Source organism: Ammospiza nelsoni, chromosome 8, assembly GCF_027579445.1.
Source record: "Ammospiza nelsoni isolate bAmmNel1 chromosome 8, bAmmNel1.pri, whole genome shotgun sequence".
Classification (NCBI taxonomy): Eukaryota; Metazoa; Chordata; class Aves; order Passeriformes; family Passerellidae; genus Ammospiza; species Ammospiza nelsoni.
The window spans coordinates 37,789,381-37,814,230 of NC_080640.1; the positions used below are offsets into that span (position 1 = coordinate 37,789,381).

General features: G+C 39.7%; 1 protein-coding gene across 6 annotated transcripts in view; it reads right to left on the minus strand.

Moving 5' to 3' along the window:
• Nucleotides 1-24,850, minus strand: part of CTNNA3 (catenin alpha 3) — a 416,298-nt gene that overhangs the window by 137,299 nt on the left and 254,149 nt on the right. For 3 of the 6 annotated variants that reach the window (XM_059476985.1, XM_059476984.1, XM_059476986.1), the window contains one exon: nt 4,947-5,039. In XM_059476985.1, coding sequence (XP_059332968.1) covers nt 4,947-5,039 — 93 coding nt within the window. Of the gene's footprint in view, nt 1-2,821; nt 3,018-4,946; nt 5,040-11,066; nt 11,297-11,403; nt 11,466-24,850 lie in introns of those variants that run through there. The other 3 variants (XM_059476988.1, XM_059476987.1, XM_059476989.1) reach the window with 3 other exon arrangements.

Below are 24,850 nucleotides of genomic sequence, written 5' to 3' on the forward strand. Positions count from 1 at the left end.
ACCAGACTAACCTTCCTTCCAGAAATAGCACTACTAAGGCACAATACATTTAATTTAATTCTCCACTGAAAGGCTGGAGATGATACCTAAGAAGTCCAATACTGTTGGATACTAACATCTGTTGTCTGCCTTTTAAGCAGATGGTAGAGAAGTCACTGACTTACCATGTTCTCCCCCATTACTTCTGCCCTGTATCTGAAGGAAATTGTATTAATATAGATAAACAGAGATGCCACAAAGATGGTTCAAGCAAGATGAAACTGTGGTTATTAGTGATGTTGGTGAAGAATCTTTATGAGGCTAAGAAAAATCTTCTTCAATGTTCCCCACTATTTAATGTTCCAGAGCAAATAAAAAACAGATTATTGATTTTTCTCTCATGAAAGAGTAAATATACAGGAAATGCAAACTACTAGCTTAAAAAATCCACAGCATCATAAAATACATACTTGAACTCCAATACCTGAAAAATGCAACACATCAAAAGTCCTTCCCACTGATCAGCTATCAAGTCACAGTTTTGTGAACAAGAATTTTCATGTTTGATATTACCTATTTCCTAGAAAATTACACAGAAGGAAATAATATCCATTTGTCTGTATCAACAAAAATAAAAAAGGCAAGACAATTTAAGTGGAAAGAATTCTGTAGCTCTTCTCAAAGGAAGAGCTGAATTCCTCCATCCATTTTCATAACAGAAAAACCCAATATTTAATTTCAAGAAATAATTATAGGACATTCCCATGAAAGCTTGATCAAAACTTATAAAGCATAACAAAGCCACAATCATTTCCTAAGAAAGCAAGCAGAGAGCACACAAACCCTGCTTGGGAAGTAGAGCTGCTCAAGTTGGATTTTTGTGTGTGGGGCACAGAGATGCCACTCTTGGGCTGCTGAAGGCTTCCAGGACACTTTGCACCAAACTGTACTTGGCAGAGCAGAGAATGCAAGTGGCTGCTGCACTGGAATGGATGCTTTGCCTGGATCCCTTCTGCACACACACACACACTGCAAAAAACCCCTCAATCCCCCAACTCTTGGTTCTGTGGTATTTCTGAATTCACTGATAAATGCAGACGGTTTCACATGACTCTGAAAGACACATGACAGGCTTAACATTCTCTGCTAGCAAGATAGGAAAGAAAGCATCACTACAACAGGGCTGAAATTGAAATTCAAAGGAAGGAAGGCTGCAGGGGCTGCAGGGGCTGCAGCTTTCTTGCAAGGCTTGGTGGGTTTTGCCCTTCTCACTGCAGGTACATGTGTCAATAGGGAAACAGCTCTATAATACCAAAATACAGCAGTCAGTTCCAGATGTCACATTGGCATTGAAGAAACAGATGAATTATGCTGGACAAGCCAAATACAAAATGTTCAAGACAGCTGTCAGATCAGTATTTCAATGGTCTGTAAACATGTGTATAAATATATTCCCACTGATCAGCTCAGCATCTTCCTTATCCAGTACCTGTCTCCCTGTTACCTGAACTGCCACAGTGACTTATTTACCAAACCAGCATAGCCAAAAAATCACCTTCTATATTTACCAGTGTGGAATCCTCTGAACCCCTCAGGGAAACCCCCAGGGCCTCACCCTGGAAGGACACACCAAAGAGTCCCCACCTAGGCTGAAAGAGAAGCTCACCCAAGCAGCTTTTCCACAGGAGATGCTCCTTGGGAATTGGGTAGCAGCATCCACCACCTAAACACCATGCTGCTACACACTGCTTTATCACAGAGCAGGCAGTATTAAAAGCTACTAGCAGCATATTGAGTTCTAAGCAGCAAGAAAAGATGGCATTCAAAATCACAGCTGAATCCTCCACAACTGTGCCAAGTGTTACACACTTTTCATTAGTTACACAGAATTGCTTCTCACCTCACTTTATAACCAGATGGTTTCTATCTATCTCTCAATAATTCAGAGAAAAACAGAGCTCACCAAAATACTAAGATCCAAGGTTCTGCTTATACCAGTGCTTACACTTCTTCTTTAAAATATCCAGTAAATTTTTCCATAGGATCAAATGACTTTCAAGAATTTTTTATCACCATCTGAAGATTAAGCTAAACCATGAACACCTGTGTGTTTTTCTTGCATTTTCCTTCCTTTCATGATGTTCCAGTAATTACCCTGTACCACTCTGGTACCTAGCAGCAAGCTCCAGTGAGAGCTCCCTTTCAAAGGAATTGAGCCTAAAATTCACTGTTTCAGATACAGCTCTTCTAAAATATCCCAAAGTCCCTGCTCCTCACAACTCTCCAGGGATCTTTATGCCGGTAAAAAGGCTCCAGGCTGAGCCCTATGACACACAGATCATCATCCTAGCTGTTGCCTAAAGACCACCCACCTCTGATCTCCACTTGAACACAACTGTTCCAGTTTTAGGCTCAAGGACATTCTTCTCAAAAGCAGCAGCTCAGGATTTGAAAGCTGATCAGACCATAAAAATGTAAAAACCTATGAAGAATTTGGATAGAGAAACCAGATTCTCATCTGCTCATCTCTGGTTTCCCACAGGATAGTTCTCCCTCTCTATGTTAACAGGTTTACCATTATTACCAGGTATTCTTAGAGCAACCAGTCTTCCTCAAACACACCACTGAAGGGAAGCACAGGAGTAACAAACCCAAAATGGGCATTAGCAAAACAGCTCCACAGATTTATAGCCTTGCTTTCAAAAACAAAAGCTTGTTAGCTTCTTTTGGTTCTTTCCCTTCCCTTTCTTTGCCATGCACTCAGCTGAAGTCAAGGTTCTGCTGACACACCAGGACAGTAACATGGATTCCCAATACCAGTGACACTGGAGATCTCACTTACCTCACAATAATCAATTCTCCCATCCAAAAGTGAGTTATGGGAACAGAAATAATCCTTCACCAAACCATATGCAACCAGTTGTTCAATTTGTATTATTATTACTGATTTAACACAAAATTAATTTCTCATAAAACATTCATAACATTCCAGGACCATTATGTGTTTTGCATTGGCTCCAATATAAATGCCCAGCTTATTTCATTTGTTGAACAGTCAAAATATTTGCTAATAATTTCACTTGACAAAACAAAAAAAGGTTTGTGGATGTGACAGCCTGGTCAGAGAGCAAGAAAACCAGATAAGTTTTCCCAGAATTGGCTTATGAGACTTTAGGGAGTCGAAGATGAACAATGATCACTTGTTATTATAAACAACCTGCAAGAGTTGTTTTCCTACTCTGTGTTTTCCTGGTTTTCTCAAAGATTGTTTATAGGAAAGGGGTTTTCTGCAAACTCCCAAGTGTTTTCTGTAATTGCTAAGGGGTTTTTGGTTGGTACTTTTTGGGGCATTTGGGGTCAGGAGGCTGTTTTATTTTTGCTATATCAGATTTCAATCCACACCATGCTTTCCTTTAATAAATATTTTGTAAAGCACATAAAATACCTTTCTTTTCACTCTGAAGATTTAAGAGCATTGGGGAGTTCTGCATGTGAATGTCCCCACTCTGAACTCTAACTGATATGCCTCACAGGGAACTTAAGAGAGAATTATTTTCCCTGTGGAAAGTTTTTAAATGATATGGCATAATCTGGTGTACTGAAAAAAATGCAGGAGCCTTAATCTGCTATTTCTTACCTAGGTAAAAAGCAAATTGCTTTCACAGGGCACGGTCCTTATCTAAGAAAGTAGCAAATCCTGCACAATGAACATGCCATTAGTTGTAATATAATCTTCTGTATTTTCCACGTTCTCTTTTTAGTCAGATCTATAATCATCAACTAATTCACCCCAGTTTACCTTGAGGTTAAACAAAAGAAAAGAAATAAACCCAAGAAACTTTCATTTTAGCATAGGAAATTAAAAGCCCAGAAACTTAAATGAAGAAAAATCAATATTTTAGTCAAAATTAGATTTTAAGAGTTTCTGGTATCAGTTATGGAGGTTTCAATTTCAATTAAAAAGCTGTACTGGGATGCATAATAATCCATTATAAAAGTGCACCTGACCCCTGGAGAAACAAAGAAGCTGGAAGAAGCCTTCTTACAAATCCAGAAACACATTTAATCACATACAAGTGTGATCTGAAACACAGAACTCTTCAAGTTTTAAAAACAGACATTGAAACTGAATTATTCAAGAGAAAACATTGGTTTGTGACATTTTCAGAACATCATACTTCCTTGACAGAAGTTTTTCATTTCTCCAAGACCTGCATTTATTCAACAGGCATAAAATGAACTTCTCAAGCTTGCTATTGAACATATTAATATTTGCTCTTCAACTTTTATTTCAACTACATTACCACAAAAGGGTAAGAATACTTATGCCACTGTGTAAACTACAGTGTTCTTCAAAGAACTAATGATCTTGAAATTAACACAGATCAGATTCATGGGAATCAGTGAAATCTTTGCTCTAAAAGATCTATGCTGAAATTTTTGTATCTCTGTAACTCTGAACACGACAAAGTGAACACATTTTTTGGGACTTAATATCTTAGAAACAGTGTATCTGTAGCTGTGTTTTTTTCCCATTCACTTCCTTAAGATGGAAGTTCAAGTTTTTAAATTGGTGATAATCAGAAGAATTCATACTTTACTGTTGCACAAAAACCAAAACAAGTGGAGAGTCTTTCAAGTTGAAGGTGAAAATAAGTACTATTTCAGAGTAAATTATGCCAAATGTTTCATGTTACTCATGAAATTGCTCATTCAATCAGGTGTTTCAGAAACAGAGCAGCATATTTTTGCAGTTGCAGTTTTTAAGAACCCCCAGCCAATACAGACTATTAACCATTTCTATGTTAACCACAGATTGCCTGAGTGTTTGCATTTATCATTTGGCCTCCGTTTGCTATGCTGAGCTGTGTAAATGGAATGTGACAAAAGGAACACAAGGAAACATCTGCACTGTGTGACAGCACCCTAGTGTTTGTGACAGTGGGAATGAAGAGAACACCTCCTACCTGTGGGCACAGAGTCTCAATGTGGTTTGCTGCCATTTGGACAATTTTCGTTCCATCTTCATTTGTTGACAATGAACAAGCAAGATTGGCAACCTGAAATAAAATAAATAGACTTCAATTAGCAATCAGCCTTGTGAGCAAGTATTCCTGCTCACAATTCAAACCTGCCAAAAAACATCTCTGCTAGAAAGCCTTCATTTTGGGGGGAGAAATATTTTGTCAAAGAATGCTTTTGAACAGGGAAACACTGCAGGAGAGAAAAAGAGCTGAGGAAAGAGGTGACAGTGATGAGAAATCTTAGCACCTCACCCCAATTTAGGCTCAGCAGGTAACAGCTGCAGAGTGGTGTTTGGAAAATAGGAGGAAATTTCAAAGTAAGAGCCTAAGGTTTCAGCACATTGCCTGTGATCTTGCCCCTTTATTTTTCAGAGCCCTTCAAACCATAACCAGCTTTTACACAGTCCTTTAAACTTACTTTTAAGACCTTAAAGCTCAAATAAAATTTATCTTGTTGTAATTAAACACAAAATAATTTCTGCCCTGAGCTATCAACAAATTATTCTTTTAGTGGTATGGTTTTCAACTGAAATGATCATATCATACAGCATATACAGTGCAACCAACAGTGACAAGGTATATGGAAACTTGAAATCTGTGAAAGAACAAATCCATCTTCTATTATAACATACACCATGGAGATACAGCTTCCTTTAAAGTGAAAATCTCTTCCACAATGCTCCACAAGTTTGAATGGATGAAGGAGAAAGTATGTTATAATGTTAATGCGGACCAAACAGTGCCTGAGAGCCACAGCTCTGCAGTGCTGCAAATATCAACACAGCCACAGTCATTTTGGAGTCACCCAAAACTCATGCAACAACTTCTACAGTTCAGCTGCCATGAAATAAAAGCAAATCTTCCTTTATCAACATTTTGGGACACCATCACTACTAGTTCAAGAATAATCTACCACACCAAAGGCTTTTATTATTCTTACTGAATTGATAGAAGTAATTAGCAGACATTAGTCAGTGCACAGACAAATAAATTATTTTTCCTGTTGAAAATTCAGAAGAGATTAAGAATCACTTTCTGAAGGGGATGAGATTTGGAATGCAGGGCCTCCACGTACACCTGTGCCTACACAAAAATACTTTGTACAACTTCCCCTGGTGTTCCAAGGGAACTACCAATGGTTCCCTACCCATGTGATGTATTACCTTTTCCACATTAAAAAAGTGGTTAAGACTGAAGAAATACAGTTTTCATCAATGCACTAACACTGTATTCTCTTTTATTTGGAGTAAACTGCCATAGTTTGGTTGTTTATGCAGTATCTGAACAAATGGGTTTGATTCTATGCTTTCCTTCCTAACTCTTCAGCTTAAACTACCCACAGATGACTTTGTACCATCACAATCCAGCCCTAAAAGACGCTATTCCCTCCCCTCCAAAAAAAGAAATAAAATTAGTTGTTTTTCTTTGGAGTGCACGTCAGAAGTTTTCACTACTGCTCCCAAAATTTAATTCATCCTGGCTTCAGTATTTTAATTCCTTTGCCTCAGTCTCTGAGGTGCTTGTGTAGCCCTAACTTCAATCTGTGTTCACTCACACTTTGTTCCTACACCACTAAGTAAAATAAAGCACTCTACAGGACTCAGTGCAAACATTATTGATTTAAAGAACTCTTCTATGTCTAAAGCAGCAACATTTCAAGGGTAAAATAAAAAGGCAATGCCAGCCATTCCACCAGGACAAAAACTCTCAGCAGCTCAACTTTTTTTTTTTTTTTCTTTACCATAAGGTGACCAGGTTTTTCAATTTGGCAGTTTCAAGAAAAACTTGACTTTCATTTCTTGGAATCCAGTACAAACATGTGCAACACAGAGCTCCTGTTTATCAGTGAGGAACTGCTCTGAGCAGTTTTGGCCCTGTCAAGGTGACCAAGGCAGATACAGACAGTTCACAGCAACTTTTTATCCTGATTCCTAGTTACACTGGCTCCAGCATTTCAGTACAAATGCAGTCCTTGATGTAAATTGTGTCACAGTCACAGAATAACAAATTAGGGTGAAAGAGGTTCCCAGATCATGTAATCCAAGCCCTGTTCAAAACATGAGAATGAACTTGAAACCATCTGGTGCCAGTGGCTCAGTGTAACACATCAGCACTGGGGACAAGTTCTGTGTTACCAATCCTGTGGGAGATTAGAAGGGTAAAACTGTGGCTCTTCTCTGGCAAAGCATGCTCAGGTTGGGAAGGAGCTCTTAATGCACAAGTGTTCTTTTTATTAGAAGTCAACAGCAATAAGAGTTTTTTGAATATAAAGAAGAACAACTTTCTGATCCTTCAGCCCTCAGCATTCCTTGCTCATGGCCCATTCCAGAACAGAATTCTCAAAGCACAAGCAGCAAACCCAGGGCAGGGCATAAGCACTTGGAATTTACGCTAGGCCATTTTACAACAGCCAACAGAGGTCTGCAATAATTACATAAGGTGTCTTAAAAATATCTATTAAGTGAAACAAAGTAGCATTGGCTACTTTGGAATAAACACATGCTGCATTTTGGATGAGTATTTGGAGTTCATACTACAGTGCATTGCCAGCAGCAAATTCAGACCTTTGCCTTTCATTTTGAGCAATGTTGATAAGGCTTCTGTTTCCATGAGAAAATGGGTAGAATTTTCTTCTCCTGGCACTGAAGCAGCACTTGTCCACATGTACCTTATGCATAAGTAAAAGGCTTTCAGTCGGTCTCAGCAGTAGGTGGTGAGGCTCACAGCTATTCCACCCAAGGACAATTCAGACCCCTGAGGTCACTAACATGGTCTCAGCCATCAGCACGTTCACTGTTGCTATTTCCCTCAGCAGCTCCTGAAGAGATCTTCTTAGCACAAATCCAAACCACAATAATTCAAATAAACCACATGGGAGCAGGAAATCACCTGTGTGTAATTTTTCCAGGCAGGAGCAAGGTGTGTGTGAACCTGCAGTCTCTTTTGAGGCTGTAATGTTGCTAATAAGGAGGGCAAGCTGCTCAGCAATAGTAAATGTCTATAGTCTATAAGAAAAAATCAAGACCTAGCTCGGATAAGACCTTACTGTCATCTATCACACACATCTCAAAAGGTTTCTGCAACCTGAGAAATCTTCATTACACCACAGTTTCTCCCCTAAGCAGTGTAAACCACACAAATACATCACATTTCTTTTGTATTCTCTGGAAGAAACCAGCTTCCCCTAGGGGACTGCAAACCCAAGTACACTGCAACTTCAAAAACAAAACTGCAAAATGAAAATCCAAGATTGCTCTCAGTCAGAAAATAATTGTCCTTCTGAAAAGCAAAGTTTGTCAGGACAAATAAAAAGCTTTCTTGTAGGCTGGTCTGATTGAAATCACAACTCTACCAAAGAAAAAAAAAATTATCATTTTCTCCAGACATTTTAAAGACTCTAAGAGAGCAGTTATAGAGCTTTTCCTTGAAAACATAACAAACAGAGAACAAACCATCCTTGATGAGGTTTAGCAACATCAATTAATACACTAATTAAGGTGCAGTGGGAAAATAAGACTTTGAACTGAGCATGTAAGTGCAGCACTGGCAGTAGATAAAATATTTCCTTAGCTGGATGGATTTTTAGATTCTGAAGGCACCAAAGAGTGCATTTTTTGAGGCCCATTATCTCTACACAGAAGACATGCCAATGAACATTTCTTTTATTTCCGCAGTTATTAAACAACTTCTTAATTGGTACTTTTACTATTGGGTGAGGGTTTACCTTTCTGTATTGGGGAGGGGGTTCCTCTCTTTACAATATCATGACCCAACAACTTTTCAGGCTAGAAATTGCTGAACAGTAAGATTTGGGTACTGCAGATTGACTCTGTTAAAAAAGAATTCAACAAATCATGTTGCTCTCCTTGATTTGTACATTACATGGGACTGGTGCATCGAGGAGAGAGCACAACTGGAAATGTGTGTCCAGATTTCTTCAGTTCCTACTCTTTACCAAGCTGAAAGGCAAAGAAAGATGCACTTAAAGGCCATGAGAGAGACATTACACATGAACAAGCTCACTCTGTTGTCCAAACTTCCTTGGGCTGGAAGACTTTTTCCCTTGCCTATGCTCACACAAGTGCATGCACACTGTGGATCCCCCAATGTTCTCTCCCCAAGCAGAGGATGAAGGCTTTAAGTGAAGATGAAGGCTGAAGCTTCATCCAACCTCAGATCTGCACTGGGTATTAATGCAAAACAGAAAACACATTTAGGCAAAACACTCTGGAGAGCCACTAAACACCTCCAGTGGGTTTCCAGGTGTGAATTAAGGTGAATTACCAGAATTACCAGGTGTGGTAATTCTTAACAGCCAACTACCTGGAGCTGTCTGTGGCTGAAAGAAACAGAGATAGCCTAACACCCTTTCTGTGGACAAAAAATCCCTTAAGAGCCTCAGGGCAAGTGGAAGCTCACTGCAAAGTAAGATTTTCTCTTCCCTGTGAGGGCTCTCATGTTCATTCTGCTGGAAAGGGACAGAAATCCTTGGGAGAGATGTTCCAGCCATGATCTAAGGATGCAATACAGTGGTTCAGGAATGAGTCCTGGTGCAGACTTCACTCCAGGTTGAGAACAAAATGAAAAGTCAAATGCAAAAGGGAGATTTTAAGCAGTAGAGGAGTAAATGATCACTGCACTGCCTCACCACCTGTTCCATTTGCAGTTGGGAACAGCTTTGCTGATATATTGTCCACACTGCACAGCAAGAATTAGATGTACCCCCAAGGATTTTTTTCAGTCAAATTCACTCCATTAACTCCCAAAAATAAGTATTTGCTCAGGAACAGATTGTCTGCTAACTAGCTAAATTCTTCGTCTATAAATTGTACAAAATGAAGCAGCATGTTCTCTAGATGTGATCCCTTCTGCTCCACCAGTAGAAGCTCAGATTCTTTTCACTATTTTACCCAAAGTCCCAAAGCACTTTTACTGTAAATCACTAGGGATAACTAAGTCATTAATTCCATAAAAGTTTGTTTCCTCTTCTTAGTGAAGATTTCCTGGTTTTAATTAAACACCTCCTGTCAAGAAACTGTTTCACTGAGGAAGGAGCTCCCAAAGCTCTGCCTAGCCTGAGGTGACCCAGGTCCTTCAGGGTAAGCCCCAAGTCTGTACTTGGAGATTTTTTTAGCCTAGTGTGAAGAACCCTCTGATCCAACCCAATCCCTCCCACTGACAACCCTACAGAAATTCTTAGTACCATACTGGGAAAGTGTTACCAAAATAAAACCAGCATGCTTCAGATTTCACAAAAAATGAACTTGTGTGTCACAAAGCTTCAAACACAGATTTAGGAAGTTTAAAGGACTGATCCTATCATTTTGCCTATTTTTTAACACATAGTAAATATCATAAAAACTTACTGGTTTTCCACAAAAGCAAGCAAGAGTATTTCTCATACACACTAAGGAACACCAACCAGAGCGTCCCTTCCACAGGTGTAACATTCTCCCTGGCACTGGCAAGGAGTTAAAAAGGCACAAATGGACACAAAACCAGCCCAGTGACCAATCCATTGAGGTAGAGGTTAATCCTGAATAACACAATTCAGGTGATATTTCATTTGTAGGAGAGCAACTGAACACTGAGCTGAGGAATAACATTCCAATTCCAGCACTACAGCAGTCAATGCAGCTTTCAATACAAATTATATACAGTGTAAACTGATTATAACTGCTAGCCTGCTCTCTTCAAACCATAAAGGATAAAATGTACTTATGTATTTTCTGCCTCTAATTTTGTGGTATACAGAAGTATCTTCTACAGGTTTGTGTTCTCAGTTTCCACCACTAGCTTTATTCATGAGGCCTTAAGAAGTCTTTTGAGGAAAATGACTGCTCATACCAAAAAGAGCCATAAAAAAACTACAAAGGTCAACATTAAATAATGATTCCATACTTAGGAAAAGGCTACACTGATGTATGTATGTCTTCCAGTCATTGCTGCATTTTATATGCATTTATGATTACTATGTGCATTTTTATGGGCTTAATAAAACTTACATAGACTACAGTATTTGTTTATAGTGAAAAAACACATTCCTGTGGACTTAAAACTTACCGCCAGTGGGCAATAAAGTAGTATCAAAATGTTGCTTGTTCTCCAATCCATTTTCTACCATAAAATTTAATTTCTTTCCAGATCAAGTCAAATAGTTATACCTCAGGTCAAAAGTTACACTCTTATCTTTTATTAGCTTTTCCTTTTGTGGAGAAAAACTTACAAAGCCTACTCAAATATGCATTTAACATGTATTGTGCTGCTTTCCCTGCCTCCTTTAGCTTTCCAGCTTCTCCTTTTTCAGAAAAACTCTTGAATCTGCTAACTTAACTACAGTAGGCAACAGAAAGCTTCCTCACTCTCCTTTCAGTTTCTTTTGGCCTGTTCTTCATCTTACCTGTCTCCATCTCCTTCCACTTTCTGCAGAGCTGAATTGGGCAGTACTGCACTGCTGCCTGACCCAGCGCCAATTTGACAAAATTAGCTGAACATGCTCCACCTGAGGCTTATCACTGCCCCTGCAGGTGTGACCAGCCACTGCTCCAGATGGCTCAGACTCCTCAGAGTATTATGTAACTTCAGCTGTTTCCTACCAAGCATGCCCAATATTCTGCTGGTGTGATTAATAAAGCATACATAAATACCCACGGACTGGATTGTTGAGTTTTGTTGTAGGGTTGGGTTTTTTCCTAGTGACATAACTGCAACTGGTTTATTTCTAGTTCCATGTGCTCAGACAAGTCTTATCTCATACAAGTTCATCTAGGGCAGTGCCTTTATGAATTGGGCCTCAACCAAAATGAAAAGAGATAACACACACACTGTGAGACAAACACAGCACACATGCAAGTGAGAATTCTGCCCAGGAAAATTCCAGAATCCATTTCCTTCTCGATAAAGGTGTCAGGCCTGATGCAGAGCCTCACTAAGCTCTCTCCCACTGCTTTAGGTCACATTTACATTTGAAGAATTCAGGTAAGGATTCCCTCTCTAGACTCTGAGCTCTAGGTACATCCAAGAACAAATACTGTATTTGTATTATACTCTGGCAAGCTAGCCAGGCTCCAGTAAATCAGATACTGCCTGTGGCTGTGACCTGTGTCTCACTACCAATAGAACACTCAAAATTTCAGGTCTTTTTTGTCTATAAAGCACAGGCAAGATTCAGACATACACATGGATATATCCTCATATGTTTTCTTATTACTTGTTAGTCAAATATTCCAGAAAAAAAAGAAACAAATTAAAAAAGTAAAGGTCATCCAGCTTTCAATATTCTGCCAGTGGCAATATCTGTAACCCAGCACTCTGAAAGCCTTCCCAGAGCAAGCACAAGTCCATCTCCTAGTTTAAAAGAAGAAATTTACTTAAGAAAACAAGTCACAGCCTAAGGCAGCTTAACTAGTAAAGAACCACCAGGCCCTCCCACTTCACACAAGAACACATCATGTGTGTTTAAAGAATTATTTTATAGCAGCAGCTTTTCAGAACAAAAACCAAACCACTTCCAAAGCTTCTCAGAAGTGAATTCTTCAGTGAATTGTTGTCCTGCTTCCACTCAGCAGGACCTGAAAAAGGGATAAGCAGAGGATTAGTGTAACAACCCATCCCAGACAGCTTCAAACTCAAGTAAAAGCTAAGGCCCAGCAGTGCCCCAAACAGCAGCCCAGAGCAGGCTGTCTGTCTGTCTGTCTGTCTGTCCCTCTGCACTGCTGAGCTGCACCCTCCACCTCAATGGGGCTGTTCTGTCCCCAAGAACTGGCACTGAAAATCCTGTAAGAGAGGAAAACCTCCAAAGACATTGTCTGCTGCTGTTGCCTCACAGGTGTGAAATACAAAGCTGTGTTTCGTGTCAGGTACACACAGGCAATGTGTGTAGTTGTGATTGTCATATGTGTGGAGACCAACCATGGGACAGTTAGAAAGACAAATTCTAATAATAACTGAGGAAATTAAAGCATGGAAGAAGGCCTTTGAACCTACCCTTTGTTTGCAATTAACCTTTATAACTCTTAAGTTGATTTAGGAGCATTTGAATTAAAGTGTTAAGGATGTTGCTTTTTGACAGGAACTTTCTGCTTGTAAGCCTTAAAGAGTTTTGCAATAATAACCTTTTGAAGTATAATTTTAGAATATTGCTTGTAATAAGGATCTTTTGAAACTATAGATTTAGAGTATATAAAAAGGAAACATGCAGCTTGAGAAAGGAAGATGAACATCAACTCAGGGTTTGACCAAGGGAAGCTGGACATCACTGTTATGAGATTTATAGTCCTTGCAATTAAAAGGTGGACACACATTTGGAGAACTGGACTTCACCAGATGAAATATTCCTTCCTTCTTTTGGAAACCAGACCACTACCCGGGATACTCCTTTTTGGGATAAATCCTGAGAAAAACTAAATCACAATAGTGCACAGAATTGTGACATAAACATTGGGAATAGAACCTGCTGATGAGTAAAAAATGGGAACAGAAACTGCTGAGAAAGCTGATGAGTACTCCTGTAAATACCTGTAAGCCCCAACTACGGGTGTGCAGTTGGAGGGAAAATTTCCCCCACTGTACCCAGCGCTGTATTGCTCACACTTTACCATATTAATTAATAAATTGATTGCTGCTTGAACATTGGCCTAGTCAAGCTTCTCATTTATAACACAGATTGCTGTTTTAGAACTTATGCTGCACAAAGTTAGCCTTTAAAGCAGCAAGGCCAGCAAAGCTCCTCGGTTTCAAAAGAGAAAGAACAACTCGAAGTAGCCGATAAAGCAGAAAACTCAGGGCTGTGGATTTAGACGCCCTGTCAGGGTCCCAGCTCACACAGCTGTGTGTGTCTGTGTGTCTGTGTGTCTGTGTGTCTGTGTGTCTGTGTGTCTGTGTGTTTCAGGGTACCAGCTCACACAGCTGTGTGTGTCTGTGTGTCTGTGTGTCTGTGTGTCTGTGTGTTTCAGGGTTCCATCTCACACAGCTCTGTGTGTGTGTGTGTGTGTGTGTGTGGTGCATTCTTAAGCATCCCATTACTTATTACAGCGACCTGTGGAGGTCGCTGGGGTGAGAGAAGAATGAGAATCTTGTTTGATGATCAGAAGGCCGGATTTATTGATATATGATACATAATACATTATGACTATACTAAAAAGAATAAAGAGAGAAGTTGCAGAGCTGCTAAGCTAAGAATAGAATAGAAAATAATCCAAAACAAAGTTCTGTGTCCAGGGAATCTTTCCCCAAACTTGCTCCTGTGATTGGCCCTTAACTGTACACATGGAACATGAACCAATCACAGGTGCATCCTATTGCATTTCAAAGTAGCTGATAACAATTGTTTACATTCTTCTTCTGGGGCCTTTGCTTCCCAGAAGATGCACAAATCCCAAAGAAAGGATTTCTGTGAAAAAATGTCTGCGACAATTACTTTTTTAGTGCATTGCAGTATGTTCCTGTGCATTCACTGTAGCCTACGTTTCAAATCTCTTGTAAAAATGTAATTAGTCCTCTCATTCATTTTCACCCTTCCTTAATCCCTTAAATGAATCAGTAATTCTCTCAGGTTTATTAGTTTTTCATTCTCCTCTTTGTAAATGGTGCCATGAAAGCCACGTACAGACAGCCAATTCCAATTGCCAGTGGAGCTGGACACAAGCTCACAGCTCCTGTAGTTTATATGGAACAAACAAATGTGTGTTGTACTCACATAAAACGTTTCTGTGGCAGTGGAAGTCTCTGTTTCTGTTAATAAAGGTTCATAAAACGTTTTACAAGAAACCCTTGACTAATTTTTGCTGTGTGATCTCTGATCTAGGAAATGTGAAGCTGATCACAAAGAAAACATTTGAAGCTGTTCATAAGCTGCAGCCCATTCTCATTTAGAAAACTGCCCGGACCGCAGATTGCAGTGCAGTTTGCAGCATCAGTGTGGGCTCACCCAAAGCGTGTGCACAGAATTCAAACTGCAGCAATGTGATCATACCAAGTTCACTGAAAAACTCCTAGGAGATTCTATCTTGTTTACAGTACACTGGCCCTGAACAGAGGCAAAAGAATTGGCTGTTATTGACTGCGAAGGATGCCCTGGTGAGAAACCATCCCCAGGCACAGCAGACACCTGTCCAACAGCAGCACAAAGACTTCAGCAGTCTCATTTCAAAGGAAACACACCTCTGTGCAAGGAAGTGGAGAATTTAAATCTACAAATGACTGCTGGTTAATTAAGCTAAATCTCAGAATATACTGATGTGAATTTCCCATCACACAAGTTCCTGGCTTATGGCTACTGCTGTCCTCTGTGCCCTCAGTGCCTCAGCTGTGACAGTGGCTGAGGACAGCTCCAATGGGACAGCATCACTGCACACCTTGGGACTGTCCTTAGGAGGTTCCTTACACCTAGCAGGACTAGCCTGTGCTTTTCAGAAGCTTCTAGAAATTTGTCATGAACTCAGTAATTTCAATACTAGGCTAAAAGCTATGAAAAAGGAATTTATTACAGTGATGTTTAAATGTAAGCCATGTGATTCCTTGGCAGTAACTACACTGACATTATTGCACATTGCTCAAGTTGGATGTTCAGATTCTTTTTAAAAAGTTCAGCGGAACAAGAAGAAAACCAAAGGGAAATACCTAGCAGGATATTCCTTTTGTCTCAGCCAAGCTGTCATAAACAAAAACATATCCAACTTCCCTGATAAACAATGATCATTTGCCTTCCTTGTAATCAGGAATTCTAGTCCATGGCTTCCCACAGTGTTTTCTGATAATTATCTTACTTTTTCCTCCCCCAGCCATTCTTATGTTTTTTTTATTTCATTTATGCTGTTACTCCTGTATTATAGAAGAATTTGCCCTACTTTTTGCTTTCTTGTCTCAAATACAAGATATGACATAGCTCCTCTAGGTATTGTGTACAAACTGCATTTCAGAACAAAGACATTTATCAGTCATTTCAATATATCTAGAAATTCATGTTATGAAGTACAGTCTTGTAAAAAGCATCACCCAGGCAGTGGCAGAAAAATACTGGTTCAAAAGCCATTTGCCAGTGGTAAAATAACCAGAAAGACTCCTAGAGCAGTGGTTACATTGAGCAAGCCAAGTTGTGGCCCAATCATCAGGAAAATACTGATAAATCACAGAATGCTTTGGGCTGAAAGGGATCACACCCCCTGCCATGGGCAGGGACACCTCTCATCAGCAAGGTTGCTCCAAGCCCTGCCCAGCCTGGCCTTGAGCACTTCAGGGATGGGGCAACTTCTCTGGGCAAGCTGGGCCATCACCACCCCCACAGGGAAGAATTGCTTCCTCCTACTTAAATTAAACCTGCCCTCCTTCAGTTTAAACCATGAAGAGTAAACCTCCTCCTTTAACAACTGTCACAGCATTCGTATTCCAAGGGGATAAAATAAAAACAAACCAGCAAACCCCAACAAATGAAAGAGAGACTTGTTTGGTATTTGAGAAGCACAAGCTTTAGTGAAATGATGTTAATATTTAGATGATGAGTGCTTTTTTTGGCACCTTTGGAATTATTCTGTTACAGCTGACTGGCTCATTACAGATCAATGTATCAAAATGATGAGACTTCTGGGGATATAATGGAATCACAATTATTACAATTTCTAATACTCTGAGGAACTTCTAAGTCTGGTTTCTGCAGCAATAAGAGGCAAGGAGTCAGTGCCAGTGCACGTGTGCAGCTCTCTGTACAGTCTCACCACAGATGTTAACCAGGGGGTCCTGCTGGGGACTCCGCTCCCCCTGAGCTCCTGTAGCTCCCAGCACACTGCACCAGGGGCCTGGCATTGCCAGTGCTGAAATATGCCCCTAAACACAGAAACTCTGAGAAATCTTTGGGTTGTTTATCTTTTGTTCCCTTGCTTCACACACTTATGCAATAAAGACTGTGATTAAGAGGATTAATGAAAATGTCACCATTTATCACCTGAAGTTCAATCAGTAATAGGAAAGTTGAATCTCATTTGATTAATTATACAGAGGTACAAAAATACGTGCATTATTAATTCAGGACTTGCTGCAAAATGCTAGAACTCTGAGGCCCTAAACAGCAAGGTTCAAAGTCTTAAAGCTTACATACACTTGGAAGCACATGCCTGACTTTAACCAAACTTTATTGAATTACTTTTCTTAATTCACTCCCTTGACCACATTAGCTCTCCATTAAGCATCCATGGACCAGCTCCAAAACATCCAGAAACAAGTCACCCATCTTTAAAGGCTCCTTCAATCTGCCTACCACCTCTCAGTTACTATTGCCAGACTGCTTCTACTAGAACATAATGCATTGTTTTGCATTTAAAGGATCTGTGAATCATTCCTGTGCTGCCTTTAATTGTAGAAGTACTTCCACACAACCCTCTCCCTCAAATGCATTACCATCTTTAGGTAAAGCACCTTTGCCTGTTGCAGGCTGTCTGCAAACACCCACCCACTGGAGCAAGGCCCCAGGGCCCTCACACCCTCCTGCCAAGCAGCTCAGATTGCTGAGGGACTCTGCAACTCGCTGAAATGGGAGAGCTGGGCTTTACATGGGACTCCTGGGCTCATCAGCGCTGCATTTGTGTTCCAGACATCAAATCTGGATTTTTATACAGCTGCAGGAAAAGAAAGTATCTCTAAGTAAGAGATAGTGCCTTTTTTTCATTTATTTAGTGGTTAGATTACTATTGCTAATCACAGGCTTGCTAAAATTAGCAGTGTCAGCAGTCAGGTTACTCAAATGGGCCCCCTGGGCTCTTTGGATTTAAGTGAACAATGAAGAGGGAGAACAAAGGAACCCCCCTGCCCACATGTCCCCAGTGAGCTGCTACCTGAGCCCTGCCTGAGGCAGCACTGGGGCTCTCCTGAAAGGGAAAATCCCACAGCAACAAGGGCAGCCCAAACGGGAATTCCCAGTCACACAAACTCAGGATGCGCAGAAATCAGCACACTAAAATTAGGTGGGTTTTGTCTCAAAAACAGAGCATTAGCTTACTAACTGAGAGTAAAAAAAAATGAAAGAACATGTGATAAGAGAGGAGGGTTAATTAGAAAGGTAATGTAATGAAAATCCACTTACCATTTTTAAATATTGATCACGCTTAAAAGAGCTTATCTTATTTTAAAAATGACATCCTAATCTGCTGGCAGATACATTTGATTCCCAAATGCTGACCACTGTTCTGCATCCACACCTCCATATGCCAAGTGCTCCACAGCTGGATGCTCTCTGAAGCAGAAAGCCACACTGGAGCTCTGTACCTGCAGATCCCACTGTGCCAAGGGACCTGGATCCTCAGGACAGCTGCTGTGCACGACTGACACACAAACTGTACCACAAAATACATACAAGGATATATTCTACACTTAGAGTCCGCAACTGCTATCTGACATAAATGATCACACCACTCAAAGGACATTAGGGATTAAAGAGGAATAGTAAGAGCAAAAGCAACAGCAAAAAAATGACAAGCCCTTGACTTGGATCTTACATCTGGGGATGAAAACCCTTAGCATTGAACAGCCTGAAACTAAAAACTTCCACTTAATAGGATTCATGCTTCTTGTCTTCTGATTATACTCCAAAGGAGAATGATAAAAGTCTTCTCTCTTCTGATATTCTGAAAGTTAATAAAGATGTTCCAGTAATCTGTCAGTTTGACCTCTGCACACGCAGTTTTGAAGTGCTGCCATTGTCAGGAGTAGTTTTGTTTTCCAATAGCTCAGTAAAATCAATATTAAAAAAAGAGGCAATGAAGGATTAAAATGTTATTTTTATTTTGTGTTTGCCAGTCTGGGATTAAAACTGATAGAAATAGGAATAGTGCTGAGAATACTCAATTCCCAATTGTCTTTGACGGTGGTAGAAAGAAATCAGTCTCCCAATTGACAGGACTTTATACATGCAGTACTTTGATATATAAGGCAAAATTAAAGGATTGTTAAATCCATTTGAGATTAAGCTGCTATCTGACAGGAAACTATGCAAGTGTACACTGGATATCAAATCAGGGGGATTGTTGGTTTTCAGAGTTCAAGCAGCTTTATTTCCATGGACCTTAGCTCCAAGTAAAAGCTGAGTAAGGTAAAAGAATGCAGTCCTTAAGTACTGGATGTTCAGAGGTAAAAGTAGCAGCTGTCACAGGCTGCTTGAAAGTTGTACACTTAGGAAAGCACAAAAGGGAAATTATTTGTTTACGATGTTTTTGTTGCATCTTCCACACCTATGGAAAGTTGCTTCCAACCTAATTTTCTGGGTCACTATATTTAAAATTTGACATAGAAAGATGTAGCAAATTACATACAAAATCAGACACGGTGGTAAAAAAGAGCTATCATTTTTTAGATGAATGCCAATAAAACAGACTGATGTGTGAGAGTCTTCCCACTGTACTTAAAGAGAAATATTTGCTGTTTGCATAGAAAATAATTACCAACCTGTTAGTGTTTGCAGATTCCATGTTAACACTGACTTTTGGCAGAGCTGATTTCCACAAGAAGCAGACATAGACAGCTTTAGTTCAAGAGCCAGGGGCTGTGTTTTGCCTTTTAGGAGAAAGGAAGCCTTTTCTTGAGCATGCTTATTAATTAATTGTCAATATTACCTTTGGTTACCAGACACTTACTGTTATTTCCACTGTCCTCATTCTGCAAACATTTTGGAAATGAACTGCAAATGCTGAAAACGTTTCATTGCACCATATGTAAGTTCTTCCATATTGTTTGCCAAAATGGCATTGTAATTCTAATAGCATTAAACAAAAAAAAATTTTTAATCTATGTATATTTAAAACCTCCATTTCCTTATAGAAATAGAAACAATATGCATTTTTATAACTCAAGGGTTTTTCTCCTTTACAGCTTTCAACTTATTTTTTAAAATGCTCTCTTAAGGAGAATTCACCTTCAATAGATGTGCATTTTCTGCACTGGAAATCTTTGCTCTAACTTGCAAACTTGTTTTTTGAGCATGCCTCTGCTGCTCTGTATCAACACATCACAGCCCTGACGCACTTAAATATGTGTGCTGCTTGTTGCTGTCCCTTGTTTGCAGTCCCAGCAGCCAGCCCTGTCATATTGCAATGCAGGCAAAACTGAAAAACACACTGGCAAGAATGAGGCCACAGGCCAAAGTGTCACATTTATGTATCAGCAGATCTAAGGCAGTGTTATTAGATCAAGGGACAGAGACAAAGGTACATTCATGTGCTGGGAGAAGGGACGAAGAACACAAAGTTCACTTCATCATCGCCTCCACTGCTATTAAATCTCTCTGCCTCTGCCTGGTGTGGCTGACCTTTAAACACCACAGTGGGAGATGTGCATCTGTGCCAGAAGAAAAGATAATCAGAGCATTCTTCCCTGCTCCCATCAAACTCCTTTTTTAATCTCGAGTTCAGCCAGCCTATCACTCCTCCTCTCAGAACGCATTACATCTCCATGATGGATCAGCTCAGGAGAACAGCCTGGCAGCTTCCCCAAACAAGAAACTGCCACTTACACAGGGCCAGCTTTTCTCCTCCTGTGGATGTGACATTTCAGTCTTCTTGTTACCTAGTTTTTGTTCACTGTTATATACTTGTTATCTCAACAGCAGAATTTGCTTTTTGTCTTTGGTAGAATTGAACCAGAGGCCAAAACACTCCAGTCACCAAAAACAGCTCTGTCTTAAAGGGGACTACAAAGAACACCTGGGTCCTTAAAGCTTTTAATTATTATTTTTCCTAATTCAAAATGGTGTTTATATTCAGAGATAATTTTGAAATGTCCCAGAAGACTCTTAGAAAATGTTTCCATAAAATCAAATATCTCAACTAGACTTGTAATTTAACTGGAATACTTAAAACTAAAAGGTATTTCAAAGCAAAACCTAAATGTGTCAAATCAGAAAGTACTAAATCTCGGTATTTCTAAATATTTTTTCAAAATTGCTGCATTTTAGTATGGAATTCCCATTAATAACAAGCATTTTCTAAAAAAACCCAAATCTTTGAAGAATTTTTCTTTAGCCAAGGCTCACAGACTACAGAGACTCTTAACCCAAATCTTTTTTCATCCTGCAATATATCCTAGGGTGTTTTTTCAATATAACATAATCAATATTCAGACTTAGAAGTACTTGATGCAGTATATGAGGAATGTAAGGCACTGCAGCCTAAAATAACCTCCCTCAGAAGAATGTTTAATGTGACCCTTGGTGCTCACCAAAATACTTCAGCAGCTGAGTGTTGGTTTCATATGTGGGAAGTGTCCAATATCATAGCCCAAGTGGGCAGTTTGATGTGGTTTGGGGTTTTTTCACTGTGTAACTAGGACTGTTCTGCTTCCTCCACACACCTGAGTACCTTATTCACACTCAGAACTGAGACACTCTGCTGTGTGCAATTATTGTGCACCTATTTAACCATGGTACCTCAAATCCTTTGCCACTGAATGAGCTTTTCCAGTACCAGTGCTGGCCACAAAGCCCCAGCTGAGGCTCCTGGAAGTGTGGCCGACACCCCGAGCCTGGGCACCTTTTAACAGCAGGCAGAAGCTCCAGGCCATGAGCACAGAGCAGTGAATAAACTCAGCAGAGACAAAACCTAAGAACACAAGAAAGAAGATATTTAGTTACTACTGTGTCTGGAAATATTATCACCCCAGAGCTGGTATGGTGTTCAGTCTTCCCATCTCACTGATGTTTTGTACCTCACTGAATTTATATCCATGCTTCTGAATTGTATTACTTTGCTACGTTATAAATCAATTTTTGAAGGAAGGCCCTAACTTCCAAATGCTAACTCAGAAGGGAGATTTGCAGGAGATCTCACTGCTCAAGCTAATTTACAAAGGTCACTGGCCTATGAGGACACTGTTTGTTTCTTAAATGACAGTGTGAGCAGTGAGCCAGTGTAGCAGCAATTTAGCTTAGCTCAATTAACATTTCCTATTTAGGGAGGGGGAAGAAGCATCTTCTTTCTCAAGACTTCTTGCTCCTATAAGAGAATTCTTCCTTTTCAGATTAAAACAGAAACCACAGGAAATCTCTCTTGATATTTTAAGCAGTACTTCTAATTTCCATACCAAATTCACTGTTGGATTAACCTCTGTGAGAAGATGAACTTTTGTTTTTATAATATCCAACTCAGTCTATTGTGTTTATATACGAAACATTTCATAATATACTCTTCAAGCATCCTTGATCTTTCAAAAACAGATTAAAACCTGCCCTCATAGAGGATATGCCTGATTAAAATTGCTATACAAAGTGTAAGGAAATGGAACATAATGCATGTCTCAAAACAGACCAGCAGTCAGCTCTCTAGGTACAAATCATCTCACCTCACTTCTGTTCTCTAAAATTAGGCATCCACACTAAACTAATCACTTAGTCATAGAAGAAACAGGCACTTTATGTGATCATGAGAAACCTTCAGAAAATCTTTATCTTGAGTCAACAGTCAATGGGGTAAATAAGGTTTTAAACTGAGAAAAGCCCAACACAATAAAATCTCAGAATACCTGCTTGAATTTGTTCACTCTGAAAGCAGACAAAAGAAGCAAAGCACTGAGAGGAGTGACACTGGTGGGTGGGGAGTACAGGCCTGTATTATTAGTACAGGATTTAAACTGAGCACAGAAGGAAACACTTAAACTGGAAATAACACAAATATCAATGGCTTGTTTTACTTAAAAATGGACTTGCAGCCTAGTTCTGTGATGCTGGCTTGTACAGGGCAGTTAACTTGGCTATAAATCAGAAACCAGGCGGCTCCAGAACGCAGCCCTGGGCTTGTGGGATGCAAAGCTGTGTTTGGTGTCAGGTACAAACAGGCAACGTGTGTACTTGTGAGTGCAAAATGTGTGGAAACCAACAATGGGAGAGCTGTGAATTCTAATAATAACTGAGGAAAATAAAGCATGGAAAAAGGCCTTTGAACCTATCTTTTGTTTGCAATTAACCCTGGTTGATTTAGGAGCATTGGAATTAGAGTGTTAAGGATGTTGCTTTTTGCTTGCATTTAATCCATAAAAAGCTCTGCAATAATAACTTTTTGAAGTATAATTTTAGAATATTACTTGTATTCTTGAAAGTATAGCTTTGGAATATATATAAAGGAAACATGCTTATCTCACACCCTATTGAAGCAGAGAAAAGCAGCTTGAGAAAGGAAGATGAACATCACCTCAAGGGTTTATGGTTTCAACCAAAGGGAAGCTGGACATCACTGTTATGAGATTTAGAGTCTCTGCAATTAAAAGGTGGACACACATCTGGGGAGCTGGACCCCACCAGATGGGATTCCTCTTTCTTCTTTGGAAACTGGATCATCACCATCTGGGGATACTCCTTTGAGATACATCCTGAGAAATTAAAATCACAATAGTGTATAGAATTGTGATGTAATAATTTGGAATAAAAATTGCTGATGAGTAAAAGATTGGAAATAGAAACTGCTGAAAAAACCTGATGAGTACCCCTATAAATACCTGTAACCATCAATTATCGGTGTGCAGTTGGAGGGAAAACTTCCCCCACTGTACCCAGCGCTGTATTGCTCATACTTTACCATATTAATTAATAAATTGATTGCTGCTTGAATATTGGCCTAGTCAAGGTTCTCATTCCTAACAGGCTGACAGACAGGAATCTCAGCCCATTCATGCCCTCCCTCCCCAAGCTGCAGACACCTCGCTGCTCGCAGCTGGGCACAGCAGAGCAGAGCAGTGACCGGGTTTGTTTTGACCCCTCCCCAGGTGACAGGGTCAGTGAAACTCCCTCCTTTGCTACAGAGATATCTGGTGTGTGCTGTCATTGTCCCCAACATGGAACACTGTGACATCAAAATCATTTTGTTACTATCACCACTGCAATAATAAAATCCATTCTTCTGTGACTGGAGATCTGGCTACACAGATACCCAGGTCTTTGTGGTCCAGATTCAGAAACTTTTTTCACCAATTTCTGCAATCAAGTGAAATAATGTGACAGGAAAATTAAACACTGATGGTTTAATCAATATGGCCACAACAGAGTATTTATAACTGAGCCACAGAACAACATTAACAAAGGATATATGAGTGTAAGCAATACCACTGTGCTGATTCAAATTATTGCTCGCTGATTATTTTGAGAATGCAATATCCTCTCTTTTGACATGTTGTTCTGCCTTCACTTTCAAATTACTATTATCAAATTCAACTTTGGTGCAACACTAACATCATCAGTCCGGCTCAACAAGCGCTCTGAAGCCTGGCAAGTGTGTGGAACATGTTCAGCTGGAACACTGCCTGACAGAATTGAGCTGAGGTGCTGTTTTTTATAAGAGGAGACTCACTGAAGTTGAACTCATGACTGGATTCAAGATAACCTACATTTTTTTAAAAACACTTTTTCCTTAATTTGGAGAGAATTAAACTTTTCGCTACACAGGTAATTTCACAGCATGTATCTTTGAGTGCAAGAAGTTACCTTTTTAAATGAAAAGAAAATAGTCATGAATCTTCCTGATGCTATAAATATCTTTTAGAAGAGCAATGTTAAAATAAACAGGAAGGGACACCCCTGTTTTCATACATGAAAGCAATGAAGAATGAAAGATTTGGACTACTGATTGTACTGAGCATGAGATCCAGGCATGTGGATGCCAGACTCCTCCAAGAATTAGGGTGGCTGAATAACCAGCAAATTCAGACAGATTAGCATCACTTGTTTCAGCCCCAGGAACAAATCAGCAGGAAATTTGCAGAAAGCTGTAAGCCAGGAATTTCTGCGGTATCTGCATTAACTTTTTATAAATTTTGTTTACACATATTTTAACAGGTTATTTGGAGCAGTAAATAAAATAACTGATGAAGATTTGCAAAAGGAT